The sequence below is a fragment of the Rhea pennata genome, chromosome 1, assembly GCF_028389875.1.
Source record: "Rhea pennata isolate bPtePen1 chromosome 1, bPtePen1.pri, whole genome shotgun sequence".
Taxonomy (NCBI): Eukaryota; Metazoa; Chordata; class Aves; order Rheiformes; family Rheidae; genus Rhea; species Rhea pennata.
This window is the reverse complement of record NC_084663.1, coordinates 216,622,797-216,649,142: the sequence shown is the minus strand read 5'-3', so window position 1 is coordinate 216,649,142 and position 26,346 is coordinate 216,622,797. Positions and strand designations below refer to the sequence as shown.

The 26,346-nt window shown below is 69.7% G+C and overlaps 3 protein-coding genes across 7 annotated transcripts; 1 reads left to right on the top strand and 2 right to left on the bottom strand.

The window, feature by feature from the left end:
- The first annotated feature begins 558 nt into the window (after nucleotides 1-558).
- On the top strand, nucleotides 559-10,048 carry APBB1 (amyloid beta precursor protein binding family B member 1). Of its 5 annotated transcripts, none has more exons than XM_062567561.1 (14): nucleotides 559-664; nucleotides 2,111-2,814; nucleotides 4,564-4,754; nucleotides 4,845-4,901; nucleotides 4,980-5,065; nucleotides 5,460-5,496; nucleotides 5,849-5,986; nucleotides 6,301-6,428; nucleotides 7,508-7,622; nucleotides 7,888-7,972; nucleotides 8,379-8,462; nucleotides 8,736-8,851; nucleotides 8,965-9,141; nucleotides 9,245-10,048. In XM_062567561.1, the coding sequence occupies exons 2-14, from the start codon at nucleotides 2,217-2,219 to the stop codon at nucleotides 9,410-9,412; spliced, it is 1,980 nt and encodes a 659-aa protein (XP_062423545.1). In that variant the 5' UTR covers nucleotides 559-664; nucleotides 2,111-2,216; the 3' UTR covers nucleotides 9,413-10,048. The 5 variants fall into 5 exon arrangements, with proteins under 5 accessions (XP_062423545.1, XP_062423548.1, XP_062423544.1 ...); XM_062567564.1 differs by having other exon boundaries at nucleotides 641-664; nucleotides 2,569-2,814; XM_062567560.1 differs by lacking the exon at nucleotides 559-664 and having other exon boundaries at nucleotides 1,900-2,814.
- A 126-nt stretch (nucleotides 10,049-10,174) lies between these two features.
- On the bottom strand, nucleotides 10,175-14,321 carry SMPD1 (sphingomyelin phosphodiesterase 1). The gene is made up of 7 exons (XM_062589878.1): nucleotides 14,303-14,321; nucleotides 14,133-14,221; nucleotides 12,642-13,408; nucleotides 12,060-12,231; nucleotides 11,868-11,944; nucleotides 10,973-11,118; nucleotides 10,175-10,894 (listed from the first exon to the last, which is right to left on the bottom strand). Exons 1-7 carry the CDS (start codon nucleotides 14,319-14,321, stop codon nucleotides 10,485-10,487), a joined length of 1,680 nt encoding a protein of 559 aa, XP_062445862.1. The 3' UTR covers nucleotides 10,175-10,484.
- Nucleotides 14,322-19,850: 5,529 nt separating this feature from the next.
- On the bottom strand, nucleotides 19,851-25,104 carry CCKBR (cholecystokinin B receptor). Its single transcript, XM_062578798.1, has 5 exons — nucleotides 24,948-25,104; nucleotides 22,066-22,317; nucleotides 21,745-21,997; nucleotides 21,537-21,664; nucleotides 19,851-21,465 (listed from the first exon to the last, which is right to left on the bottom strand). The coding sequence occupies exons 1-5, from the start codon at nucleotides 25,102-25,104 to the stop codon at nucleotides 20,951-20,953; spliced, it is 1,305 nt and encodes a 434-aa protein (XP_062434782.1). The 3' UTR covers nucleotides 19,851-20,950.
- Between the last annotated feature and the right edge of the window lie 1,242 nt (nucleotides 25,105-26,346).

The following is a 26,346-nucleotide window of genomic DNA, read 5'->3' as shown; positions in this document are numbered from 1 at the left end:
GCTGAGTTTTTCCAGTCTGTTCTGGCCTGCGGTGTCCTGCCCTGGCCCGTGCGGTGCCGCAGTGCCCCATGTCCCGCTGTACCGCGCCGTTCTGTGCCGCGTGGTGCTGGTGCTGTTGCTGTTCTGGTCCATTGTGGTTGGTGCTGATTGGGTCTGTGTTGATGTGGGCACCATTCTCCTCCATGCTGGTGCCAGCTGGGTCCCTTTCAGTCTGTCCCGGTCTGGTCTGGTCCAGTCAGTGCTGGTCAGGTACGTCCTGGTCTGTTCCGGTCCGTTCTGGTTGGCACTGGTTGGATCCATCCTGTGCCGGCTGGTGCTGGTCAGGTCCGTCCTGGTCCATTCCAATCAGAGCCGGTCGGTGCCAGCCCGGTCCGTGCCGGGCCGTCCCGACCCGTTCCAGTCAGGACTGTCCCGGTCCGTTCCGGTCGGAGCCGGTCGGTGCCAGCCCGGTCCGTGCCGGGCCGTCCCGACCCGTTCCAGTCAGGACTGTCCCGGTCCGTTCCGGTCGGAGCCGGTCGGTGCCAGCCCGGTCCGTGCCGGGCCGTCCCGGTCCGCTCCGGTCGGGACCATCCGGGTCCGCTCCGGCCGGTGCCGCGCCCCCGCCCCGCCCCCGGAAGCGGAAGTGAAGCCCCTCCCCCAGCCGCCGCCGGCGGAGCCGCCGCAGGTACCGGGCCGGGCCGGGCCGGGCCGGGCCGGGCCGGGCCGAGCCGAGCCGAGCCGAGCCGAGCCGAGCCGAAGGCGGCCCCTGACTCCTCGCCGCGGGGCGGCTCCGGGCCGCGCCGCGCCGCGGGGGGCGGGGGGCTCCGCGGCGGCCCCGGGAAGGGGCCCGGCCCGGGTGCCGGGCCCGACCCGCCCAGGCCGCGCTGGGCGCGGAGCGGGAGCGGGTGGCGAGCGGGGGCCTGGGCGCTGGGGGAGGTCGGCGCGGGGGCTGGGGACCGGGAGCACCTGCCTGGGGCTGGGGGGGCCGGGGAGGGGGTCCCCGGCTGGGGGTGGGGGATCCGGAGAGGGGGCACTGGCTAAGGGGCAGCTGAGGAGGGGGCACCAGCTGCGAGGGGTCTGGGGTGGGGCTCTGGCTGGGGGAGGTCTGGAGAGGGGGCATCGGCTGCGCGGGCTAGGGAGGAGGTCTGGGAGTTGAGGAGGGAGCGGGGGGACCAGGGAGGGGACACTGGCTGGGGAGGGGGCATGGGATCTAGGGAGGGGGCAGAGGCTGGGGGGTCTGGAACTAGGGAGCAGGGTGTGGAGACTGAGAATGGGGTCTGCAAGCTGGGGAGGGGACATGGGGTTGGGGAAGGGTCTGGGGGAATGGGCAGGGGCCACAGTCCTGGGGACAGGAGTCTGGGGAGGGGGCCTGAGAGGTGAGGAGGGGGACATGGGGATGGGGAGGGCTACAGGGCTGAGGACAAGGGGCTAGGGAAGGGACACGGTGGTGGGGAAAGGGGTGGGAAGGGGCTGAGGAGGGAGTGTGGGGCTTGGCCTGCGAGGGCTGTGGGGACCCTGCTCTGCGATGGCAGAGCGAAGCTGGGGGGCTCCAGTGGGGCTCTGGGCCAACCCCATGCAGTGCAGGGTCTGCAGTAGGGTCCCCTGCCTGCCAGCAAGGTGCCTGGAGGGACTCTGCAGGGCTGGGCAGCAGGACCTGGCCCAGCAACTGGTGGAGAAGGGGCTGGGCTGGCTGGGGCCCCTGGGGTGGGCAGTGGGGCTGTCGCCCCTGGCGTGGGCAGCAGGGCTGTGGCTGCATGGGCAGTGGGGCAGTGCTGGGGTCGGCAGTGGGGCTAGGGCCACTGGGGTGAGCAGTGGAGATGCGTCAGGGTGGACAGTGAGACTGGGGCTGCCTGAGCAGTGGGGCAGGGCCAGGGTGGGCAGTAGGGCTGGGGCCATTGGGATGGGCAGCAGGGCAGCACTGGGCGGGCAGCACTGGGCGGGCAGTGGGGCAGGCAGCGAGGCAGCACTGAGTGGGCAGCAGGGCAGCAGTGGGGCAACAGCGTCTGCACCACGGTGAGACTGAGCAAGTCCCCAGTGAAGGAGGGGGGCAGTGCATGGGGTGCTGCCTGCAGCAGGGAGGGCCCTCGCCCGTGGGGCCATGCTCGCCCCCCTGAGCCCGCTGTGCCCACAGGCCCCATGGACACGGAGGTGCCAGCGCCCCGGGGTGTGTAGGAGCCCCGCAGGCAAGAGGGGGGCTGCCCGGTGCCGCCTCTGCCTGCACCCCTGGCCCCGGAGCCATGTCGGGGTCCCTGAGCAAGCGGAGTGACCTGGCCAATGACAACAGCTGCCTGGGGCTAAGCCTGCCGCTGCAGGGCCCCCCCGGCGAGGTGCTGCGTGCCAAGGCCCCCCTGGGCTCCCCCAAGGGCCGCCGCATCTATGCGTGCACCAACCTGCAGAGTGCTGTGGGGCTGGGCCCCCTGCCTGGTGAGGAGCCTGCCAATGCCAAGTGGGTGAAGGATGGGCAGAACCAGCTGCGCAAGGCGGCCGAGCGGGACCAGAACCGCAATGAGCTGGGCCCCCCGCCCGAGGAGCTGGAGGTGTCGGCCCGCAACGCTCTCAATGCTGGCTGTGACAGGGGCCTGCTCATAGACCTGCAGGGCGGGGGCGGCGATGAGGAGGAGGAGGAGGACGAGGAGGGGGACGGGGACTCCACCCCGGTGCAGAGTGACCCCATCACGGCCGAGTCGGAGCAGAGCTCGGAGCGCGCCCCGCGCGAGCACGGCAAAAGCGCCAGCCTGCTCTTCGGCGTGCGCAGCAGCACTGCCAGCGATGAGGACTCCAGCTGGGCCACGCTCAGCCAGGGCAGCCCTGCCTGCAGCTCCCCTGATGACACAGGTGGGCATGGGGCCCCCCAGCCCTGCCCCACTGCCCCCCGTCTCCCACCCCTTGCCTGGCTGTGCCCACTCCAGCACCCCATCGTGGCTCTGCCTGCTCTGTTGCTGCTGTGCTCTTCTAACTGCACTGTGCACCTTGCTTTTGGCTCTGTGGGGTGCTCTGCATAGTCCTCCTGCCCACACATAGCTCCATGCACCCTATGTCTGGCTGTGTCCCCCACCATACCATCACTGGTCTAGCAGTCCTGCTGTGCTCCCGCTGCGTGGTCACCCTGCACTCCTCTCTGGCTGTGAGCCCCCGCCGTGCTCCCCACACCCCGCCACTGGCTGCGCTGTAGCTGCACCCCATGCCGCCAGGTGCCTTCCCACCCCTGCAGCATCCCCTGCACCCCCACTCTGGCTGGGTGACCCCCGTGTGGCCCCAGCCCTGTCTGCAGTTGGACCATCTCCCCCATCCCCACCATGGCCCCAAGCACCCCATTTGCAGTCGCAGAGCCCCGTTGCATCTGGCACCCACCCCTTGCTGTGCCTGCACCCTCTCCCTGGCTGTGCGGCCCCGCTGTGCCCCCAGCACCCCGCTCCTGCAGCGCTGCGTGTCCCTGCGGCCGCGCGCCCCCGTCCCCGCGCGCCGGCCAGTGGTGATGCCGTCAGTGGTTGCCAGGGAAACGCCTGCATCCCTGCATCCCGGCGGTCCTGGCAGGTGAGCGCTGCGCCAGGGCCGTGGGCCACGCTGGCGGCGCAGGGGCGATGTCAGGCGCCCGGGCGGGGGTCTGCGCCCCGCAGTGGCCTGCAGGGAAGGGCGCAGGGTGCCGGTGTCAGCCTGGCGCTCGTGCCCGGCGCGGGGGACGTGGCAGGGCACAGGGCCCCCCTTGGCCGGTGTGACGCCCGCGCAGGCCGGGGGCTTGGGGAGGCGCGGGCGGGTGGGCAGGCGGCTGGGGCTGGCCCTGTGCCACGCAGTGCCGGTGGGAGGGGGGTGCGGGGGCTCTAGGCTGCGCTCTGGCCGGCAGTGTGTGGTCCCCACCAGCGGGACCCTGGGATGGGGCGGTAGCGCCATGTACAGCAAGGACTACTTCCTGGCCATCATCCTGCTGGACACGCGCCCAGGTAGGGGCCGCTCAGCAGGGCCGGGGCGGCCGCGGGCAGGGGCTGGTGCCAGCAGACCCGGGGCAGCAGTGTGGGGAGCCTTCCCTGCCCCAGCACTTGGGCTGATCTCTGTGACGTGGTTGGTCTCCTGATTTGGGGGGGGGGGGGGGGGGGGGGGAAAGAGGGCTGTGGCACTGTCCCTCACCTGGGGATCCTGAGCCAGGATACAAGGCCTGACCCACATATCTGCCCTGTGGAGCCCCTCAATACAGGGACCCAGTGCCATGCTTGGCGGTGAGGACCCTGTCCCTACAGGGGACTGGTGCTCTGCCTGGCCATGAGACCCCCATGGTTGTGGTAAGAGGGGAGTCAATGCCCTGCCTGGCCAGCCCCCCCGCCCCATGCTCATGCTGATGAGGGTGGCAGTGCCCTGCCTGGCCGTGGGACCCCTATGGTCATGGTGATGGGGGGGTTGGTGGACTGCCTGGTCATGGGACCCCCGTGGTCATCGTGCTGAAGGGGCTGGTGCTCACCCTGGTGGGGAGCACCCAACCTTCCTTGGCAATGGGGTGAGTGTTCAGTCCTGGGGGGCAGGGAGGCTCCATGGTATCCATGGAGGGGACTGTGGCATGCAGGAGTCCTCACCAGTCCCTCAATCCCTCCACAGACTCATTTTGGACCCGAAACTCTTTCGAGACGGACTCGGACCTACCTGCAGGATGGATGCGGGTGCAGGACACCTCGGGCACCTACTATTGGCACATCCCCACGGGCACCACACAGTGGGAGCCACCCTCGGGGCTGGCCCGGGGCTCAGCACACAGCTCCCAGGGCAACACTCCATCGGAGGAACAACCGGTGAGTCCTGAGGCACACGTGGGCGGGCAGGCAGGTGGTGGGGACCTGCTCAGGCACATGCATTTTTGCTGAGCTGGCTGCACTCTGCAGCTCGCCTGGACAGGCTTCGTCCCGACTGAGCACTTTGGTGATGGGGATTTTTGGAAGGTAAGAGGCACCCGCAGGCTAGGGGGGAGGGATATCCTGCTGCGTCCAGCCCGTGCTGACCCCCTCTTCCCTCCCCAGGATACTGCAGCAGAGGAGGCAACAGGAGAGCCTGGAGCAGAGGATGCTGAGCCACTGGCATCAGGACTGGCCTCGCCGGGCACCAGGTGCGTGGGGCTGTGGGGTGCCCTGCTTGCCTGCGCACTGGGAACTGTGTGCCCAGGTTCCTGGGGGGTCGAGAGGGGCTGGGAGCTGGGTGCCAGGGTTCCCAGGGGTTGAGTGGTGCTGGGAGTCTGGGTACCCAGGGATGTTGGGTGGGGCTGGGAGGTGGGTGCCCAGGGGATGGAGTGGGGCTGGATGCCTGGGTTCCTGGGATGTAGAGTGGGGCTGGGAGCCAGGTGCCCAGGAATGTGGAATGGTGCTGGGAGCTGGGCGGCAGGTTCTCTGCCCAGGTTGGCGGTGTCTGTGGTTAAAGCGGGGACCCTCTACGGTCTGCCTGACCTGGGGATGGCGGGGCAGGGAATGGGGGCAGCATGGTGATAGCCTCTCTTGCTCTTACAGCATGGCCCAGACTGAAGAGGACAAGCTGGGCTCTAAGGTAGGCCCAGGGCTGAGGCCTTCCTCCCGCGACTCAGGGCCTCCTGCTCAGCTCTCCCCAGCCCCTGTCCCCCTAGGCCCACGCCTCCCTGTGTCACAGGGGGACTGGGCCCCACTCCTGCCCTGCCGGATGGGTTAGGTTGTGGTTTAGTGTGGATGGGCAGCCCTGCCCCGGGGTGAATATCCGGAGGGCCCTGGATGTGCCGTGTACATGCGGAAGGGTGTCCGTCCATCCATCCTCGCTGGCCTTATCCCAGAAGGGGATCCATGTCCCCGGGAACGAGCCCATGCCACCCTTGCCCCAACTGGGGATGTGCCCCATGGTGTGTGCAGCCCGTGCTGTGCCCCTGCAGTGCTTCGCAGTGCGCTCGCTGGGCTGGGTGGAGATGAGTGAAGAGGAGCTGGCCCCAGGGAAGAGCAGCATCGCTGTGAACAACTGCATCCGCCAGCTGTCCCTGCACCAGCACGGCCCGCGAGGCACCTGGGGAGAGGTGAGTGCCTGTCCTATGCCCTGCCTCCAGCATCATCCTTCTGCCCCAAACATTGCCCCTCCTGCCCCAGACACTGCTCTCCAGCCCTGTGTCATCCTGTCCCCCCTGCGGCATCCACTCCTCTGGCCCTTAATGCCCCTCTCTGGTTCCTGCTTTTCTCCTCCAGTCCCAACTGTCAGCCTTCTGCATTGGACCCTAAAGCTGCTCTCTGGCTCTGCATCACTGTGCTGACCCCCATCGCTGCTCTCTGTCCCCATATTGCCCTTCTGGCCCCTAATCTCCCCTGTCCAGCCCCTAATGCGGCTCTCCCCCAGGGCCGGGCCATGCTCCTTCTCCTGGAGAGCCAGACGCTGAAGCTGGTGGACCCGCAGGACCAGGCTCTGCTGCATGCGCAGCCCGTGGCCAGCATCCGCGTCTGGGGCGTGGGGCGTGACAGCGGCAGGTGGGAGCCGCCAGGGCCGCATGGTGCCTAGGCATGGGGTTTTGTGCTGAGGGGCCATGTGGGGGTCCCTGAATGCCAGGGGGGTGCAGTGTGGCCGAGGCATGCAGGGGAACTGAGGACCCTGGGTAGGGGACTGTGTGGGGCTCTCCCTTGCACCCAGGGCACTGGGTGCAGGGCCTGATGGGGGTCCCATGCATGCAGGGTTGGGGGCTGTGCAAGGATTCCTGCGCATACAGGGACCATGTGGGGCCCCGTGCTCACAGGGCCGGGGTCATGTGAGGATGTTCCTGTGCATGCTGGGTGTGGGGATGTGGGGTGGTGCCAGGTGCGTGTGGGCTGTGGTGCTCCGGAGGGTGTCCCATGCACACAGAGCAAGGGGGTGCATGGGGGTCCATGCAAATGCAGGGCAAGGGGCGTGTGGGGCATCTTGCGCACACAGGCCATGGGGCTGTGGGGGGTCCAGCACACGCAGGGCCTGGGGCGTGCAGGGATCTGCATGCACAGGGTGTGCATGGGTCCATGTGCATGCAGGCCTTGGCGCTATGGGGGGACCGGTGCATGCAGGCCGTCGGGTTGTGGCGGTCCTGCGCACACAGGGCATGGGGCTGGGTTCTGCACATACAGAGTGTGGGGCGTGCGGGGATCCGCGTGCACGTGGGGTGCAGGGGTGCACCAGGATCATGCGCACGCGAGGCACAGGGGCATTGGCAGGGGCTGTGTGTGCGAAGCACGGGACCGGAGGGGTTTCTGCGCACGGAGGGTGATTGACGCTGAACCCCCAGGCCGTCCTGGGGTAGGTGTGGGTCTTGTGGGCACTGACCCCCACTGTCATGGTGGGGACCCCCGTCTTGTGGGGGCCATGGGGAATCTGTGTGCCCCAGCCCCTGCTAACTCTCTTCTCTGGCTCTCTTCTGCTGCTCTGATGTGGGACGCAGGGAGAGGTATGGCACCGCTGCCCTTGCCGCGTGGACTTCTCCTCTCCCAGTCCGTCCCTCACCATACTGGGGGAGCCACCAGGGTAGGAGCACGGGGGAGCTTGAGGTCATGGAGTGGGGTCTGAGCACAGCGTCTCCCTGCAGGGATTTTGCCTACGTGGCCCGGGACCAGCTGACGCAGATGCTCAAGTGCCACGTCTTCCGCTGCGAGAGCCCTGCCAAGAACATCGCCACCAGCCTGCATGAGGTCTGCTCCCAGGTGAGACCTCTGGCCCCAGCCTGCCCCATATCTGCTCCCAGGTGAGACCTCCCGGCCCCCAGCCTGCCCCAGGTCTGCTCCCAGTTGAGACCTCCCAACCCCCAGCCTGCCCCAGATCTAGGTGAGACCCCCCTGGCCCCCAGCCTGCCCTGGTGTCCCTGGGTTGCTGTGGGCTTCCTAGACCTGTTGGCGGGGAGCAGGGCTTGGGCAGCCATGGCATGATTGGGTGATGGGGGGGCTGGTGCCCCTCATGCTCTTTCTGTAGATCATGGTGGAGCGGCGAAGTGCACGGGCACTGGCCAATGGCCTCTCTGTGGACTCCTCCAAGATGGTAGAGATCCCATTTCAAGGTATGCTGCGGGGGGCGGGGGCTCTCAAGAGGTGCCATGGGTCGGGGGTGACGTGCATCCATAGGAGGAGTCAGGAGAGGGTCTGGATGTTGTGTGCGCTTGAGAGTGGGGAGTTGGGGGACTCCGTGGCTGGGCTGGAGGAAATAGGAATGGGGAGGCAGTGCAAGGCTGCGTGTGAGGCAGTTGGAGTGCAGGAGGCTGTGCAGGGCCATATAGGGCCAGTTAGGGGGTGCAGAAAGCCATGCACAGCTAGCTGTGGGGGTAACTGGGGTTGCAGGAGGTCATGCAGGATGAGGTTTGGAGGGCACTTTGGGGCAATGGGAGGCCAGGACTGGGTTTGGGGGGGCACTTTGGGGCACGGGAGGCCGAGTAGCGCAGTACAGCGCACCCTGCCCTCTGCCTGCAGTGGAATTCCCTGTGCCTAAGAGCGAGGTGGTGCAGAAGTTCCAGGTGTGTTACCTAGGCTGCGTGCCTGTCGCCAAGCCTGTGGGTGAGTGTGGGGCACATGCAGCATGCCCTGTGGAAGGACCAGGCATGGGGTGCATGCACACGTGTTGGGGGTGCGGGTACACGTGCGCCTTGGGGCTGCATGCCATGGGGCACGCTCACCATGCACCCCAAAGGGCGTGTGCCCTGTGTCGCGGTGCGGCGGTGTAGCGAAGGCCCTGGCCTGGGTGCCCGGCAGTGCAGACCCTCCTGCCTGCCCGGGCACAGCACGGTGCCCCACGGCTGTGGTGTCTCAGCCTGCTCGGCCCATCCTCAGGCATGGATGTCATCAACGCGGCGCTGGAGTCGGCACTGGCAACCAGCAGCAGGGAGCACTGGACCCCCATCGTGGTCAGCGTGGCGCCCGCCACGCTCACCATCACCCACGAGCAGGTGAGGCGGCACATGGCTGGGGCTCCCTGCCCGCCCGGGGCTGCGTCCCGGCTGCAGGGCTGCGGCCGGGCGGTGCTGGGGGGCTGCAGAGAACCCGACTCCTGCGCCCCCAGACGGAGGCGGTGCTGTGCGAGTGCCGCGTGCGGTTCCTGTCGTTCATGGGCGTGGGCCGGGACGTGCGCTCCTTCGCCTTCATCATGGCCAGCGCCCCGGGCACCTTCCGCTGCCACATGGTCTGGTGTGAGCCCAACGCGGCGGGGCTGAGTGAGGCGCTGCAGGCTGCCTGCATGGTGAGTGCCTGCTGCGGTGCAGTGCGGCCCTCATGCTGCCCCACTGCGCGAGGGTGCTGCAGTGGGTGCAGGCCCCTGGCTCTCATACTGCTCTGCCCTCCAGCTGCGCTACCAGAAGTGCTTGGATGCCCGGCCCCAGGCCTCCAGCTCCTGCCTGCCAGCGCCGCCTGCCGACTCTGTGGCCCGCCGGGTGGGCTCCACCGTCCGCAAGGGCGTGCAGACCCTCCTGGGCAGCCTGAAGCCCAAGCGCATCGGCGCACAGACACCGTGAGCCGGGCAGAAGGGAGCAACCGAGACCCCTTTCCCGCCCTCCCGTGGCCCCTGCACTGTGCCACCGCCTGTGGGCAGCCTGCTGCGGATGGGATGGGGTGCCAGCGCCGGGTGCCTGGGCACACGCTGGGTGCTGGTGTCACGTGAGCGTGGCCGCGTCCACAGCGCGCGTGTGTGTGTACCTGCGCGCCAGACGAGCAGTGCACCGACACGGCTGCGTCCTGTGTGCGCGTACCCGTGCATGTGGTGCAAGGCACCTGCAGGCTGTGTGCATGTGAGTGCGAGGGGCGCATGCCAGGTTCGCTCCAGTGAGGTGCGTGCTGAGAGCAGCAGTCCAAGTGCAGCTCTGCCCCCTCCAGCCATGCCTGTGGGGCAGGCGGGAAGGGGCCCAGGAGGGCCTGGATGGGGGCTCCTGTCCCCGCACTGCCGGGGGGCCCTGTGCCACCCCCGGGGCAGTGACAGGTGCCCGCGTGGCCGGGGCACAGGGCCAGCCCTGCCCCAATGCATGTGATCTAACCTGCAGTGTGGGGGCTCTCCTAGGTCCTGGCGCTGCCTGCCTGGCCCTGGAGCTGCCACCTCTGCTGTAACAAAGATCTGTGTTGTACTAAGTAATTAATAAACCCATTCTACCAGCCCAGCCTGGCTCCCGTTGGCACGGCGCCAGTCCAGCTCAGTGCTGCACAGCAGAGGGGCAGCACGTGGCGGGATGCTCGCTCCAGGGTGCTGGTGCAGGGCAGGAGGGAGGCCCGTGGACACGAGCCAGCTCTGTCCATCACACCTTTTATTACGCAGCCACCTCTGGGCTGCGGTAGGCAGCATCCGTGATCGCGTGGGGACCTGCCTCGGCCTCTAGCGTCCTGGAGAGCTAATGTGGGCATTGGCCACCAGCACCCCCACCCCACAGAGCAGCGAGGGGAGCTGGGTGCTGCCTTGGGGCAGCCATCCACTCCGTTGGCCCTTGTTCCCGCCCAGCTGTGGGCTGTGCACATCCCAGGGGCACCAAGCCCAGGGACTGGGCATGTCCTGGGGGTGCTGAGCCCAGGCGCTGCGCATGTCCTGGGAGTGCCCTGCCCTCAGCACAGCTGCCGTTGCCTCCACAGCTCCTGGATCTGGGCAAAGGGTAGGCTTGGGCGCAGGACGTGGCAGAGGTTGGGGTCGACGGAGCGCCCCGTGCGCAGAGAGCAAAGCAGTGCAGCTTTGCAGGCCTCGTGGCAGGGCTCGCGGGGTGGGTGGCCCTTGTGGAAGAGGTACCAGAAGCGCTGGAAGAGGCTCTCGTCATCCTGGAAGCGGCGGATGAGCTGGTCCCAGTCAACAGGGAAGGCACTGGGCATCCCATAAGCCTCGCGGGCACGGTAGAGGCGCTGCCAGTGCGGCTTTGCCCCTGGCATGTTTGCCTCCGTGAGGTTTAGGATAAAGGTCTCGTGGTCCAGCACAGCATGGGAGCTGCCAGGGTAGGCGCCATCCAGCTCATAGACGCGATAGCCTGTGGGCAGCAGGGCGGGCAGCATCACAGGAGCCGTGCGGCAGCAGCAGGAAGGGAGGCAGAGAAGGGGAGACTCACCGGGGTTGAGGTTGATATAGGTTGTGACACTGGGGGCCACAAAAGCCACAGAGACAGGGCGCGTCAGGGTCTCCTCATCGTAGAACATCTCAAACTCATCTACGTGCGTGTGTCCGAAGAACTGAGCTGCGACGGTGCCCTCAAACCTGCACATGGGGTGGCACAGGCTGAGGGCTGCTGCGTGGGGCCAGCCTCGAACCATCCTCCCCGTCCTATGGGGATGCCCAGGGAGCCAGCATGGGGCGGCCGGGACCCTCCTGGTCACAGCACTGGATGGCTGGGACCCTCCCTGTCACCGCGCCAGTCTCAGGCGGCCGGGACGCTCCCCATCATGTCCCTGTCACGGCCCCGGCGTGGGGTGGTCAGGACCCTGCCCGTCACCGCCCCGGGGTGGCCGGGACCCTCCCCATCATGTCCTGGCGCAGGGCGGCGGGGACCCGTCACCGCCCTGGCCCTGACCCCAGATGGCTGGGACCCTCCCCGTCACCGCCCCGGGGGGCTGGGACCCTCCCCATCACTGCCCCTGCTCCGGCGTGGGGCAGTTGGGCCTGTCCCCGCCCTGCCCCCAGCGCAGCGCAGCTCCTGCCGTGACCCGAGGCGCCCGGTCACGTGCTGGGCTCAGCTGACGCTGTGCTGCCGGGGCTGTGGCTGCTGGCGCTCACTGCGTCTGGCCCACGCCCTGGCTCCAGCATGGTCCCATCCTGCAGCTTTGGCTTCCTGCGTGGCTGGTGGCCCCCGCGAGCTGGGCGCGGACCGGGGTGCACTGGCACAACAACATCCGCCCACGCTCTCCTGGTGCTGGCAGAGTTGGGCTGGGCGTGGGGCAGGATCTGCTGGCTCTTCCCAGCAGAGCCAGGGTGGCTCAAGGAGCCGGAGCGGCCGGGGTAGGGCTCACCTGTTGATGATGCGGTAGTAATTCCAGCTCCAGCTCCGGAGACAGTGGGCCGGGGGGATGTGCCCAATAATGTGCACCTACAAGGCAGCAGCCGAGGGAGCAAAGGGCTGGTGGGGGCACAGGGATGCTGTCAGCCCACCTCGGGGACAGTCGGTGTCCCCGGCCAGCCCCCTCCTCCCTGCCAGCTCTCACCTTCTCCCCTCGCTGCTCGGCAGCCTCCAGGATGCCCACGAGCCACTGCAACTGCCCTGCGGGGTCGGTGGAGTTAATGAGGAGCCAGAAGTTGGCCTGGGAGCAGAAGTTCATGTTGAGGGAGACGAGGCGCAGGCCGGGCCAGACCTGCAGCGTGTAGAAACCGGCAGTTCTGCGGGGAAGCAGGTGGTGAGTGGGGCCGCTCGCCAGGTGTGTGCACACCCACGCTCCTCACCAGCCCCGAGTGCCCCTTGCAGCTCCTCCCTGCCAGCCCCTCGCCCCCCGCATTGCCCCACCATGCACAGCCCTATTCCTCAACCCCACACCCCCCACCTCACTGCCCCTCGTCCCCCATCATGCACCCCCCCCACCCCACAGCCCCTTGCCCCCCATCACTCCACCATGCACACCCCTACCCTCACCCCCCACCGCGCACACCTCTGCCCACAGCCCCTCACCCCCCGCATCGCCCCACTGTGCACAACCCTGCTCCACAGCCCCTCACCCCCGCATCACCCACAGTGCACACCTGCAGCTGCTCCAGCCCCAAGTGCCCCATATGCTGTCCCATTGCCACCACACCTGAGGGTCTCCAGCGCTGTGGGGGGCAGCCAGTCCTGCCAGGCCTCGGCCATGGCGTCGTAGAGCCAGGCCGAGGACTGGTTCCCGTGGACGTAGGGCGGGGGGAAGGCATTGACAGGGGTGGCCTCATGGTTGCCCACGGCGGGGTACACGGGCAGGCTGCCCAAGTGCTTGCGCAGCAGCCCCGTGACAGTGCGCAGCGCCAGCAGCTGGTCCTCGCGGCGCTGCTGCCAGACGTCGTGCGCCGGGATGTCTCCGGTCCAGTACACGGCGTCGAAGGGCGGCGTGGTGCCGCGCAGCTGCGCCAGCAGCGCCTCAATGGTGTGCAGCGGCAGGTCGCACTTGCTGTACTCGCCCCAGTAGCCAGCGCCGCCGGGGGCCGTGCGTGCGGCACCGCGGCAGCACAGCGGGTCGCGGCAGGCAGGCTCACTGCCCGGCACGTAGTGCCGGTCCCAGTGGAGGTCGGTGAGGAAGAGGAGGCGGGCGGTGGGGGCGCCGGGCGGCGGGGGCACGGGCGGGCGCACGGGCGGCTTGGGGGCGGCGGGCAGCGTGACATTCCAGTCGGCGTAGATGTCCCAGCGGCCGCAGCCGCGGCCCAGCAGCAGCCCGCAGGCCTCGCCGGGGCGCAGCACGGAGCGGGCCCACGCCGACACCACGTCCTGCTGAAAGAGCTGCACGGCCTGCCGGCAGATCTCGGGGCGCGCCAGCCGCAGCTCCTGGCACACGCGCACCGCCACGCGCCCCACGCGCGCCACGTTGGGCTCCAGCTGCAAGGCAGAGGCCGGGGCTCGGGGCTGCTGGGGGGTAGCACCACTGCTCCCCAGCCTGCACGGCCGGCGACCAGCTCCCTCCTGCCCCGGCCTCTCCCTGTCCTTGTCCCTGACTGTCCCTGTCCCGGCCCGTGGCCCCTCCCGGCGCGTCCTCGCTGTCCCCAGCGCCCGTCGTGACTCACGACGCGCCCGGGCCTGTCCTTGTCCCTGACCCCGGCCCCGTCTCCGGCCCTGTCCCTGGTCCCGGCCCCGTCCCCGGCCCTGGTCCCGGTCCCGACCCTGTCCCCGGCCCTGTCTCCGGCCCCGGCCCTGTCCCTGGTCCCGGCCCCGGCCCTGTCCCTGGTCCCGGCCCCGTCCCCGGCCCTGGTCCCGGCCCCGACCCTGTCCCCGGCCCTGTCTCCGGCCCCGACCCTGTCCCTGGTCCCGGCCCCGGCCCCGGCCCTGTCTCCGGCCCCGGCCCTGGTCCCGGCCCCGACCCTGTCCCCGGCCCCGACCCTGTCCCCGGCCCTGTCTCTGTCCCCGGCCCTGTCCCTGGTCCCGGCCCCGGCCCCGCCGCAGCACGAGCTCCGACACAAGCCGCGACCCGGCCCGGCCTGTCCCTGTGCCGGGCGCGACCCGCGACACCGTCCCTGTCCGCAACCCCAGCGCGACCGCTCCGGGCCGTCCCCGGCCCCCTCCTGTCGCCGGCCCCGCGGCCCGGCGCGGCCCCTGCCCGCGGTACCTGCAGCGCCAGCCCGAGCGCCCCGAAGAGCAGGCGGCAGGCCGGGCAGGTGAGGTTCCGCCAGCCCGCGGCGGCGGGCGGCGCGGCGGCGCGGCGCGGCGGCGGCAGCGGCAGCGACAGGCACAGGCACAGGCACAGGGCGAGCAGCCGCGCCGGCGCCGCGCCGGGACGGAGCCCCCGCGCCGCCATGGCCGCGCGGCTGGGGGGGCGAAGGGCGGGGCTAGGGCGGGGCGGGGGCGGGGCAACGGCGGGAATGGGCGGGGCAACGGCGGGAATGGGCGGGGCCAGGGAGGGGGCGGGAACGAGCGATGGGACGTAAACAACGTCGCGCCGTCACTCGCGAGGAATTGTGGGACGGAGCCCGCGCAGGGCACTGCGGGGGGGGGGGAGGAGTCAGCGCAGGGCATGGTGGGTGGTGGAGTCCGCGCAGGGCATTGTGGGTGGTGGAGCCCGCGCAGGGCATTGTGGGGGGTGGAGTCCGCGCAGGGAATGGTGGGGGTGGAGTCCGCGCAGGGCATTGTGGGGGGTGGAGTCCGCGCAGGGAATGGTGGGGGTGGAGTCCGCGCAGGGCATGGTGGGGTGGAGTCCGCGCAGGGCATTGTGGGGGGTGGAGTCCGCGCAGGGCATGGTGGGGTGGAGTCCGCGCAGGGCATTGTGGGGGTGGAGTCCGCGCAGGGCATTGTGGGTCGTGGAGTCCGCGCAGGGCATTGTGGGTGGTGAAGTCCGCGCAGGGCATTGTGGGTGGTGGAGTCCGCGCAGGGCATGGTGGGGTGGAGTCCGCGCAGGGCATGGTGGGGTGGAGTCCGCGCAGGGCATTGTGGGTGGTGAAGTCCGCGCAGAGCATTGTGGGTGGTGGAGTCCGCGCAGGGCATTGTGGGGGTGGAGTCCGCGCAGGGCATGGTGGGTGGTGAAGTCCGCGCAGGGCATTGTGGGTGGTGGAGTCCGCGCAGGGCATGGTGGGGTGGAGTCCGCGCAGGGCATGGTGGGGTGGAGTCCGCGCAGGGCATTGTGGGTGGTGAAGTCCGCGCAGAGCATTGTGGGGGTGGAGTCCGCGCAGGGCATTGTGGGGGTGGAGTCCGCGCAGGGCATGGTGGGTGGTGGAGTCCGCGCAGGGCATTGTGGGTGGTGAAGTCCGCGCAGAGCATTGTGGGTGGTGGAGTCCGCGCAGGGCATTGTGGGGTGGAGTCCGCGCAGGGCATTGTGGGTGGTGGAGTCCGCGCAGGGCATGGTGGGGGTGGAGTCCGCGCAGGGCATTGTGGGGTGGAGTCCGCGCAGGGCATTGTGGGTGGTGGAGTCCGCGCAGGGCATTGTGGGGGTGGAGTCCGCGCAGGGCATGGTGGGTGGTGGAGTCCGCGCAGGGCATGGTGGGGTGGAGTCCGCGCAGGGCATTGTGGGGTGGAGTCCGCGCAGGGCATTGTGGGTGGTGGAGTCCGCGCAGGGCATGGTGGGTGGTGGAGTCCGCGCAGGGCATTGTGGGTGGTGGAGTCCGTGCAGGGCATTGTGGGGTCGAGTCCGCGCAGGGCATTGTGGGGGGTGGAGTCCGCGCAGGGCATTGTGGGGTGGAGTCCGCGCAGGGCATTGTGGGGGGTGGAGTCCGCGCAGGGCATTGTGGGGTCGAGTCCGCGCAGGGCATTGTGGGGGGTGGAGTCCGCGCAGGGCATTGTGGGGTCGAGTCCGCGCAGGGCATTGTGGGTGGTGGAGTCCGCGCAGGGCATTGTGGGGGGTGGAGTCCGCGCAGGGCATGGTGGGGGTGGAGTCCGCGCAGGGCATGGTGGGTGGTGGAGTCCGCACAGGGCATTGTGGGGTGGAGTCCGCGCAGGGCATTGTGGGGTCGAGTCCGCGCAGGGCATTGTGGGGGTGGAGTCCGCGCAGGGCATTGTGGGGGGTGGAGTCCGTGCAGGGCATTGTGGGGGTGGAGTCCGCGCAGGGCATTGTGGGGGGTGGAGTCCGCGCAGGGCATTGTGGGGTGGAGTCCGCGCAGGGCATTGTGGGGTGGAGTCCGCGCAGGGCATTGTGGGTGGTGGAGTCCGCGCAGGGCATTGTGGGGTGGAGTCCGCGCAGGGCATGGTGGGGGTGGAGTCCGCGCAGGGCATTGTGGGGTGGAGTCCGCGCAGGGCATGGTGGGTGGTGGAGTCCGCGCAGGGCATTGTGGGGGTGGAGTCCGCGCAGGGCATGGTGGGGGTGGAGTCCGCGCAGGGCATGGTGGGGGGTGGAGTCCGCGCAGGGCATTGTGGGTGGTGGAGTCCACGCAGGGCATTGTGGGGGTGGAGTCCGCGCAGGGCATGGTGGGTGGTGGAGTCCGCGCAGGGCATTGTGGGGTGGAGTCCGCGCAGGGCATTGTGGGGGTGGAGTCCGCGCAGGGCATTGTGGGTGGTGGAGTCCGCGCAGGGCATTGTGGGGTGGAGTCCGCGCAGGGCATGGTGGGGGTGGAGTCCGCGCAGGGCATTGTGGGTGGTGGAGTCCGCGCAGGGCATTGTGGGGGTGGAGTCCGCGCAGGGCATTGTGGGGTCGAGTCCGCGCAGGGCATTGTGGGTGGAGTCCGCGCAGGGCATTGTGGGGTCGATTCCGCGCAGGGCATTGTGGGGGTGGAGTCCGCGCAGGGCATTGTGGGTGGAGTCCGCGCAGGGCATTGTGGGGTGGAGTCCGCGCAGGGCATGGTGGGGTGGAGTCCGCGCAGGGCATTGTGGGTGGTGGAGTCCGCGCAGGGCATTGTGGGGGTGGAGTCCGCGCAGGGCATTGTGGGTGGTGGAGTCCGCGCAGGGCATTGTGGGGGTGGAGTCCGCGCAGGGCATTGTGGGTGGTGGAGTCCGCGCAGGGCATTGTGGGGGTGGAGTCCGCGCAGGGCATTGTGGGTGGTGGAGTCCGCGCAGGGCATTGTGGGGGTGGAGTCCGCGCAGGGCATGGTGGGTGGTGGAGTCCGCGCAGGGCATTGTGGGTGGTGGAGTCCGCGCAGGGCATTGTGGGGGGTGGAGTCCGCGCAGGGCATGGTGGGGGTGGAGTCCGCACAGGGCATTGTGGGTGGTGGAGTCCGCGCAGGGCATTGTGGGGGTGGAGTCCGCGCAGGGCATTGTGGGTGGTGGAGTCCGCGCAGGGCATTGTGGGTGGTGGAGTCCGCGCAGGGCATTGTGGGGGTGGAGTCCGCGCAGGGCATTGTGGGTGGTGGAGTCCGCGCAGGGCATTGTGGGTGGAGTCCGCGCAGGGCATTGTGGGGGTGGAGTCCGCGCAGGGCATTGTGGGTGGTGGAGTCCGCGCAGGGCATTGTGGGGGTGGAGTCCGCGCAGGGCATTGTGGGTGGTGGAGTCCGCGCAGGGCATTGTGGGTGGTGGAGTCCGCGCAGGGCATTGTGGGGGTGGAGTCCGCGCAGGGCATTGTGGGTGGTGGAGTCCGCGCAGGGCATTGTGGGGGTGGAGTCCGCGCAGGGCATTGTGGGGGTGGAGTCCGCGCAGGGCATTGTGGGTGGTGGAGTCCGCGCAGGGCATTGTGGGTGGAGTCCGCGCAGGGCATGGTGGGTGGTGGAGTCCGCACAGGGCATTGTGGGTGGTGGAGTCCGCGCAGGGCATTGTGGGGGTGGAGTCCGCGCAGGGCATTGTGGGTGGAGTCCGCGCAGGGCATTGTGGGGGTGGAGTCCGCGCAGGGCATTGTGGGTGGTGGAGTCCGCGCAGGGCATTGTGGGGGTGGAGTCCGCGCAGGGCATTGTGGGGGTGGAGTCCGCGCAGGGCATTGTGGGTGGTGGAGTCCGCGCAGGGCATTGTGGGGGTGGAGTCCGCGCAGGGCATTGTGGGTGGTGGAGTCCGCGCAGGGCATTGTGGGGGTGGAGTCCGCGCAGGGCATTGTGGGTGGTGGAGTCCGCGCAGGGCATTGTGGGGGTGGAGTCCGCGCAGGGCATGGTGGGGGTGGAGTCCGCGCAGGGCATTGTGGGTGGTGGAGTCCGCACAGGGCATTGTGGGTGGTGGAGTCCGCGCAGGGCATTGTGGGGGTGGAGTCCGCGCAGGGCATTGTGGGGGTGGAGTCCGCGCAGGGCATTGTGGGTGGTGGAGTCCGCACAGGGCATGGTGGGTGGTGGAGTCCGCACAGGGCATTGTGGGTGGTGGAGTCCGCGCAGGGCATTGTGGGGGTGGAGTCCGCGCAGGGCATTGTGGGTGGAGTCCGCGCAGGGCATTGTGGGGTGGAGTCCGCGCAGTGCATTGTGGGGTGGAGTCCGTGCAGGGCATGGTGGGTGGTGGAGTCCGCGCAGGGAATGGTGGGGTGGAGTCCGCGCAGGGCATTGTGGGTGGTGGAGTCCGCGCAGGGCATTGTGGGGGTGGAATCCGCGCAGGGCATTGTGGGGTCGAGTACGCGCAGGGCATTGTGGGGGTGGAGTCCGCGCAGGGCATTGTGGGGTCGATTCCGCGCAGGGCATTGTGGGGGTGGAGTCCGCGCAGGGCATTGTGGGTGGAGTCCGCGCAGGGCATTGTGGGGGGTGGAGTCCGCGCAGGGCATTGTGGGGGGTGGAGTCCGCGCAGGGCATTGTGGGGTCGAGTCCGCGCAGGGCATTGTGGGGGTGGAGTCCGCGCAGGGCATTGTGGGGGGTGGAGTCCGCGCAGGGCATGGTGGGGGTGGAGTCCGCGCAGGGCATTGTGGGTGGAGTCCGCGCAGGGCATTGTGGGTGGAGTCCGCGCAGGGCATGGTGGGTGGAGTCCGCGCAGGGCATTGTGGGTGGAGTCCGCGCAGGGCATTGTGGGGTCGAGTCCGCGCAGGGCATTGTGGGTGGAGTCCGCGCAGGGCATGGTGGGTGGAGTCCAGCGGGTCCCTCTCGGCTCCTGTCTGTGTCCCACCCCGCGCAGTGCATTCCTCGTGCCCCTGCAGAGGGTCTGATCGCCCTGCTGGGGTTCCAGCTCCGCAGTGCCATGGGTCCCATGGGCACTCTGCTGTCTCTGGGGCTGGGTGCAGCGGGCTGGGCTGGGCTGGGCATGCAGTGGGAGACTCAGGAGTGGAGCATGGGGGTGGTGTGGGGTGCAGTGTGGTTGTGGGGTGCTTTTCGCTGATGTGGGGTGTGTTTGGGGGTACAGTGGCCTGTGGTGCAGTGAGGGCTGTGGAATGGGGCTCAGGGGTACATCGGGATGCAGTGTGGGGTGCAGTGTTGGCCTCGTGGGTATAGCAGGGTGTGGGGAGTTGTGCAGTGGAGGCTCTGTCATTCAGTGGGGCCCAGTGGGGGCAGCAGGGTGCAGCAAGTGTTGCGGTGTGGGGCTCAGCGTGTTAGGTGACCCTGCTTGAGCAGAGAGGTTTGACTGGCTCATCTCCTGAGGCCCCTTCCAACCTTGACCATTCTGTGGTTCTGTGATTCTGCGTGTGCACAGCTGCAGCACTGTGCCTGTGCACACGTGTGCGTGTGCACAGCTGCAGCACTGTGCCTGTGCACATGTGTGCGTGTGCACAGCTGCATCACTGTGCCTGTGCACACGTGTGCGTGTGCACAGCTGCAGCACTGTGCACATTTGTGTGCAGCTCTGCACTTCTGTGCGTGTGTGGCTATATGCATGTGGCATGCTGGTGCAGTGCGAGCGCTGCAGCTGTGCTGGGTGTGCACAAGTGCTGAGGGTGCTGCAGACGGGCCCTGGTCTGGACATGGGCCCACTGCTCCCACTGCTGTGGGGCTGCCTGGTTCCAGAGCAGTGCTGCCCCTTCGGCCTGTCCTTGGGGCTGGGGGGGGGAGAGCCCAGTGGGAAGAAGCGAACGAGGTGGGACGATGTCACGGGTTTATTGTGGACAGAGCCCACGGCGAGTGGAGTGCAGCGGGGAGGTCCCAGGGCTGGGCCAGTGGGGCACCATATCCCCACCACCCCTGCGCTGGGGCCAGTCCCCCAGGGCCAGATGCAGCAGCCCAGCCATGTGGGGCCAGGGGAGCCCCCGTCCCTGCCCCTTGGGCCTTGGCGTCCCTGGCCCCCACCCAGAGCTGGCCTGGCTCTGCTGCGGGTGCTGCCCAGGTGTGCAGGGCTGGGCCCCGCCAGCTGCTCCTGGGGCACTGGCAGCACTGGAGTCGGGAGAGGGTTGGAGGTGCCGAGGGCACACGGTATGGGGTGCTGCCAGGTCTGGGGGTGCATAGCTATGCCGGGGCTGGGAGTGCATGGGGGTGCTGGGGCACACGGAGGCACGGAGGGTGATGGAGGCACGGTGGGTGCTGGGATGCATGGAGGGTGCTGGAGCACACGGAGGCATGGAGGGTGATGGAAGCACAGAGGGTGCTGGGGTGCACAGGGGTGCTGGGGCACACGGAGGCACGGAGGGTGATGGAGGCACGGTGGGTGCTGGGATGCATGGAGGGTGCTGGGGCACACGGAGGCACGGAGGGTGATGGAAGCACAGAGGGTGCTGGGGTGCACAGGGGTGCTGGGGCACATGGAGGCACGGAGGGTGATGGAGGCACGGTGGGTGCTCGGATGCACGGAAGGTGCTGGAGCACACGGAGGCACGGTGGGTGCTGGGATGCATGGAGGGTGCTGGGGCACACGGAGGCACGGTGGGTGCTGGGGCTGCTCTGAGGCTGGTGGCAGAGCAGGTGCTGGAGCACATGGAAGATGCTGGGGCACGTGGAAAAACGGCGAGTACTGGGACGGTAGAGCTGCTCCGGGGCTGGGTGCACGGTGGCTGTTGGGGTGCACAGAGGGTGCTGGGGTGCCAGGGCTGCTCTGGGGCTGGCAGCAAAGCAGGGCCAGGGCATGGGGGGTGCTGGGTGCGTGGGGGGTGCTGGGGGGAGTGCGGGGGATGCTCCGCGGCCGGGGCACGGCGGGGGCCGGGGCGCGGCAGAGCCAGGGCTGCGCAGAGCCGCCGGGTGCCGGGGCTCAGGGCGGGCCGAGGCTGCTGACGGTGGTGTAGCTGAACTTGGAGAGCGAGGCGCTGGCGTTGGCCACATCCTCGTCGAGCGGGCGGCGCGGGCAGGCACGGCGGCAGCCGGCGCAGGTGGCCAGGAAGGCCTTCCGGAAGCGGCGGTTCATGAAGCAGTAGATGAGCGGGTTGGCGCAGGCGGAGGTGTAGGAGAGCAGGTGGATGAAGGAGATGGGCGCCCCGGAGAGGGCGCGCTGGGCTGCCCGTGGGGCGAAGGCACGCCACGTGTTGGCGCTGAAGATGGGCAGCCAGCAGAGGAAGAACATGGCCACGATGACCACCAGCATGCGGATCACGCGCCGCTTGGCCACCAGCTTCGCCTCGGAGGAGTTGATGCGCGCGCGGTCCTGCTGCGTGCCCGCGGCCCCCAGCGCACGCAGCTCCAGCGCGCCGCCCGGCCGGGAGAGCTGCAGGTAGCAGCCGTCGCCCTCGTCGCAGGCGGGCGCCGGCTCCGCGCCGCTGCTGTGCCGGGCTGCGGGCAGAGCGGGCGGGTCAGTGCCGGGCGCCGCCGGCCCCCGCCAGGCGCCCTGCCCGGCCCCTCACCTGCCGCCTCCCCCTTGATGTCCAGCTCGAAGCGGATGCCGCGGTAGAGCTCGCGGGAGATGAGCCCGTAGGCCACCGTCATCACCACGCCCGGGATGAAGAAGAGGACGAGGAGCAGCAGCACGTACCTGGAAGAGAGGGCGCCCGTGGCGGGGCAGCGGGCGGCGGCGGGCGGCGGCGGCGGCGGGTGCACGGCCGCCAGACTCACCAGGCCTGGCGGACGCGCTCGCTGGGCCAGCTGTGCGTGCACTGGCGGGGGCTGCGGGCCGGCAGCGCCTGCGTGGTGCTGTACACGGCGTAGGGCAGCATGAGCAGCACCGAGAAGAGCCAGGTGCTGGCGATGACCCGGCAGGCGTGGGACCGCGTCTGCCACACGCGGGACTGCAGCGGGTTGCAGATGGCGCTGTACCGCTCGATGGCGATGGCCACCAGGCTGAAGGTGGAGACCGACACGGAGACGCCTGTGGGCAGCCAGGGTCAGCAGCCGGTGTGGGGCAGCGCCGCCCCCCGCCCCGGCCCCGCCGCCTACCCATGAGATAGGCCATGAGCTTGCAGATGGCCTCTCCGAAGACGAAGGTGCCCATGAGGTTGGGGAGCAGCGTGAAGGGCATGCAGCACAGGGCCAGCATGAGGTCGCTGAGGGCCAGGGACAGCAGGAAGGAGTTGGTGACGGTGCGCAGGCGGCGGTTCAGCAGCAGCACGGCCACGACCAGGGTGTTCCCGCACACGCTCAGCACAAAGATCAGCGCGTACAGCAGGACGCGCACGGTCAGGTCCAGGTCTGTGGGGCGGCAGGCGTCACGCACGCTGCGCGCCCGGCGCGGGGAGGCCAGCGCGCCGGGGGACGCCCGCACCCACGGCTCTCTCGGGCGCTCGGCCGGCACGCGGGCAGCGGGCGCCAGGACGCCTGGGTCCCGCTGGCGCAGTGGGTGCCGTCGGGATGCCCCACGGCGCCCCGCTCCCTGCTGGCATGGCTCCCCGGCCCTAGGCGCCTCTGCCGGCTCAGTGGCAGCTCAGTGCCGGCGTGGGGCGGGCAGGCAGGGGCTGATGTGCGGCGCCAGTGCCAGAGCAGAGCCGAGGGGCTGGGGGGGCACCTCTGGTCCTGCCCCCGTGCCGAGCCCCAGTGCCCGCCCGCCCGCTCCAGCCCACAGGCCTCGCTGCCCTCCCGCCATGGGCAGGGACCGCGCGGCCGAGCTGCCCCGGCTTGGTCAGCCGTGGCTGCGGTTGTTTGTCACCTGGGAAATTAATGGCCTGGCGCCGGGACCGGGATCCCAGCTGCTGCAGTGCCCCACTCGCCCCCCTGGGCGGCCCCAGCTGCCGAAGCCCCCGCCACGCCGGCCCCGTCGCTGCCCTCCGCCCCCGCCGGAGCTGGGGCAGGGCCTGGGCATCCAGCACAGACACCCATGCTGAGGAGCCCCCGAACCGCGGAGCCCCCAGGCCGCAGAGCTCGGAGCGGCAGAGCCCAGAGCTGTGGAGCTGCGGAGCCCAGAGCTGCGGAGACCCAGATCCACAGAGCTTGGAGCCGCGGAGCCCCCGATCCGCAGAGCTCGGAGCTGCAGAGCCTCCGAGCCCGGAGCCATGGAGTGCAGGTGGGGCCGTGCGGGCAGGGTCCTACTGCCCCGCACCCTGGTGCCGCTTGAGCACACAGCACCGCTGGGCCGGTGAGCCGATGCCGGGACCCTGCTGGGGACACTGGCCGACGGGACACGCCGGACCCGGGTGCAGCCGGGCTGGGGCACAACAAGGTGCTCCAGGCTGCACTGGGGCAAGAGCATGGGAGGCACCGAATGCACAGCAGCATGAACGGAGGTGCACTGGGCAGGCAGACAGGGCATGGTGGGGCACACCGGGGTGCGCTGGGCCAGTGGGTAGGGTGCATGGGGGGTGCAACTGGTGGTAGGATGGGGTGAACGGGGGAATGCACAGGGGGTGCACTGGGTAGATGGATGGGGTGCACGGGGGGCTCACACGGGGTGCACGGCAGAGTGCATGGTGGGGTGCACCAAGCAGGTGAATGGGGCCCACAGGGCAGTACAGGGCAGGCACAAGGGGGATGCACAGGGGGTGTGTGGGGCAGGCAGACGGGACACTCAGGGGGTGCACCAGGTAAGTGGATGTGGTGAATGGGAGGTGCACTGAGGGGCACACAGGGTATGCACCGGGCAGGTGGATGTGGTGCATGGGGTGAGTGCAAGGGGGGGTGCACCGAGGGGCGCACAGGGGGTGCATAGGGGAGCACTGAGGGGCACACAGGGGGTGCATGGAGGGTGCACCAGGCAGGAGGATGTGAGCCCATGGGGAGTGCATGTTGGGGGTGCTCAGGGGCACACAGAGGGTGTACACGGGGTGCACCGAGGTGTGCAAAGGGTTGTACCGGACGGGAGGGTGTGGTGCACGGGGGAAGTGCACAGGGGGGACACTGAGGGGCGCACAGGGACTGCATATGGGATGCAGCAGGGTGCACCGGGTGCATGGCAGGAGTTCACGGGAGGGGCACGGATGGGCATACAGGGGTTGCACGGGAGGTGCAAGGGGGGTGCACCGAGGGGTGCACAGGGGGTGCACCGGGCTGGAGGATGTGGTGCATGGGGGGGACACGGAGGGGCACCGACAGGCATACAGGGGTTGCACGGGAGGTGCAAGGGGGGTGCACCGAGGGGTGCACAGGGGGTGCACCGGGCTGGAGGATGTGGTGCATGGGGGGGGCACGGAGGGGCACCGACGGGCATACAGGGGTTGCACGGGAGGTGCAAGGGGGGTGCACCGAGGGGTGCACAGGGGGTGCACCGGGCTGGAGGATGTGGGGCATGGGGGGGGCACGGAGGGGCACCGACGGGCATACAGGGGTTGCACGGGAGGTGCAAGGGGGGTGCACCGAGGGGTGCACAGGGGGTGCACCGGGCTGGAGGATGTGGTGCATGGGGGGGACACTGAGGGGCTCTGACGGGCATACAGGGGTTGCACGGGAGGTGCAAGGGGGGTGCACCGAGGGGTGCACAGGGGGTGCACCGGGCTGGAGGATGTGGTGCATGGGGGGGACACTGAGGGGCTCTGACGGGCATACAGGGGTTGCACGGGAGGTGCAAGGGGGGTGCACCGAGGGGTGCATAGGGGGTGCACCGGGCTGGAGGATGTGGTGCATGGGGGGGGCACGGAGGGGCACCGACGGGCATACAGGGGTTGCACGGGAGGTGCAAGGGGGGGTGCACCGAGGGGTGCACAGGGGGTGCACCGGGCTGGAGGATGTGGTGCACAGCGGGGACACGGAGGCGCACAGGGAGTGCACAGGCGATACAGCGGACCGTCGGAGGGGGAGGCTCCAGGATGCAAGGTCGGGGCGCGGGGAGTGGTGTCCGGCGCCGGGGGTCTCGGGGGTCCCAGGGGTCCGGAGCCGCCGCGGTCCGGGCTCACCTTTGGGCGCGGGGGGCCCGAGGAGACCCCCGCGCAGCAGGTCGCAGACCGAGCCGTTCGAGGCGCTGGCGTTGCCGGTGCCGGTGCCGGTGCCGGTGCCGGCGCCCGGGCGGCAGAGCAGCTCCTGCAGCGACGCGTTGAGCCGCGGCGGGTCCATGCGGGCGGCGCGAGCGGAGCGGAGCGAGCGGGGAGAGAGCGGGGGGGGGCGGAGCCGGGGGGGCGGGGCGGGGGGAGGGATGGGGGGAGGGATGCGGGGTGGAGTGGGGTTGGGGGGCGGTGGGGATTGGGGGCAGTGTGGGGATGGGGGCAGTGTGGGGATGGGGGCCAGTGTGGGGATGGGGGCAGCGTGGGGATGGGGGAGTGTGGGGATGGGGGGAGTGTGGGGATAGGGGCAGTGTGGGGATGGGGGCCAGTGTGGGGATGGTAGGCAGTGTGGGGATGGAGCAGTGTGGGGATGGGGGGCAGTGTGGGGATAGGGCGGTGTGGGGACGGGGCAGTGTGGGGATGGGGGAGTGTGTGGTTGGGAGGCAGTGTGGGGATGGGGCTGTGCCAGTGTGGGGCTGATGCACAGCCACACTTATGTCATCATCCCACAGCGTCTCCCAGCCCCCAAGTTCCTGCTGCCCCCCATCCCCTGTCCTTCTGCCCCCAGTGCCAGGAGCTGCTGCCAGGTCTCCCGTTGGTCCCAGTTGTGCATTGCCGCCATTCCCTGCAGTGGTCCCAGTGCCCAGAGACCGGTTCTAGGTGCGCCATGTACGGTGCTCAGACAGTGCCCAGTGCGCAGTGCCTGGTATGTCGTGCCCAGTGCCCAGTGTGCAGTGCCTGGCACCCAGTGCCCAGTGCCTGGTACCTGGTGCCCAGTGCCCCGTGTGCAGTGCCTGACTGCCAGTGCCCAGTGCCTGGTAGCCGGTGCCCAGTGCCCAGTGCCCAGTGTGCAGTGCCTGGCACCCAGTGCCCAGTGCCTGGTACCTGGTGCCCAGTGCCCCGTGTGCAGTGCCTGACTGCCAGTGCCCAGTGCCTGGTAGCCGGTGCCCAGTGCCCAGTGCCCAGTGTGCAGTGCCTGGCACCCAGTGCCCAGTGCCTGGTACCTGGTGCCCAGTGCCCCGTGTGCAGTGCCTGGTGCCCAGTGCCCAGTGGCTGGCACACAGTGCCCGGTGCCCAGTGCCTGGTACATGGTGCCCAGCGCCCGAGCCCTGCGCCCTGGCTCCAGGCGGCCGCTCGTTCCGATGGAGCTGAGCGTCGGTGCCACTGGGCCCCCCTCGCCCGGGCTGCGCTGGCCCCTGCCCACGGCCAGAGCTCCGAGAGGCCCCGGCGGCCAGGCCCCTGCCCCGTCCCACTCCCTGGCCTTGTCCTGTCTCTGTCCTGCCCCCATCCCTGCTTCATCCCATCCTGCCCATCC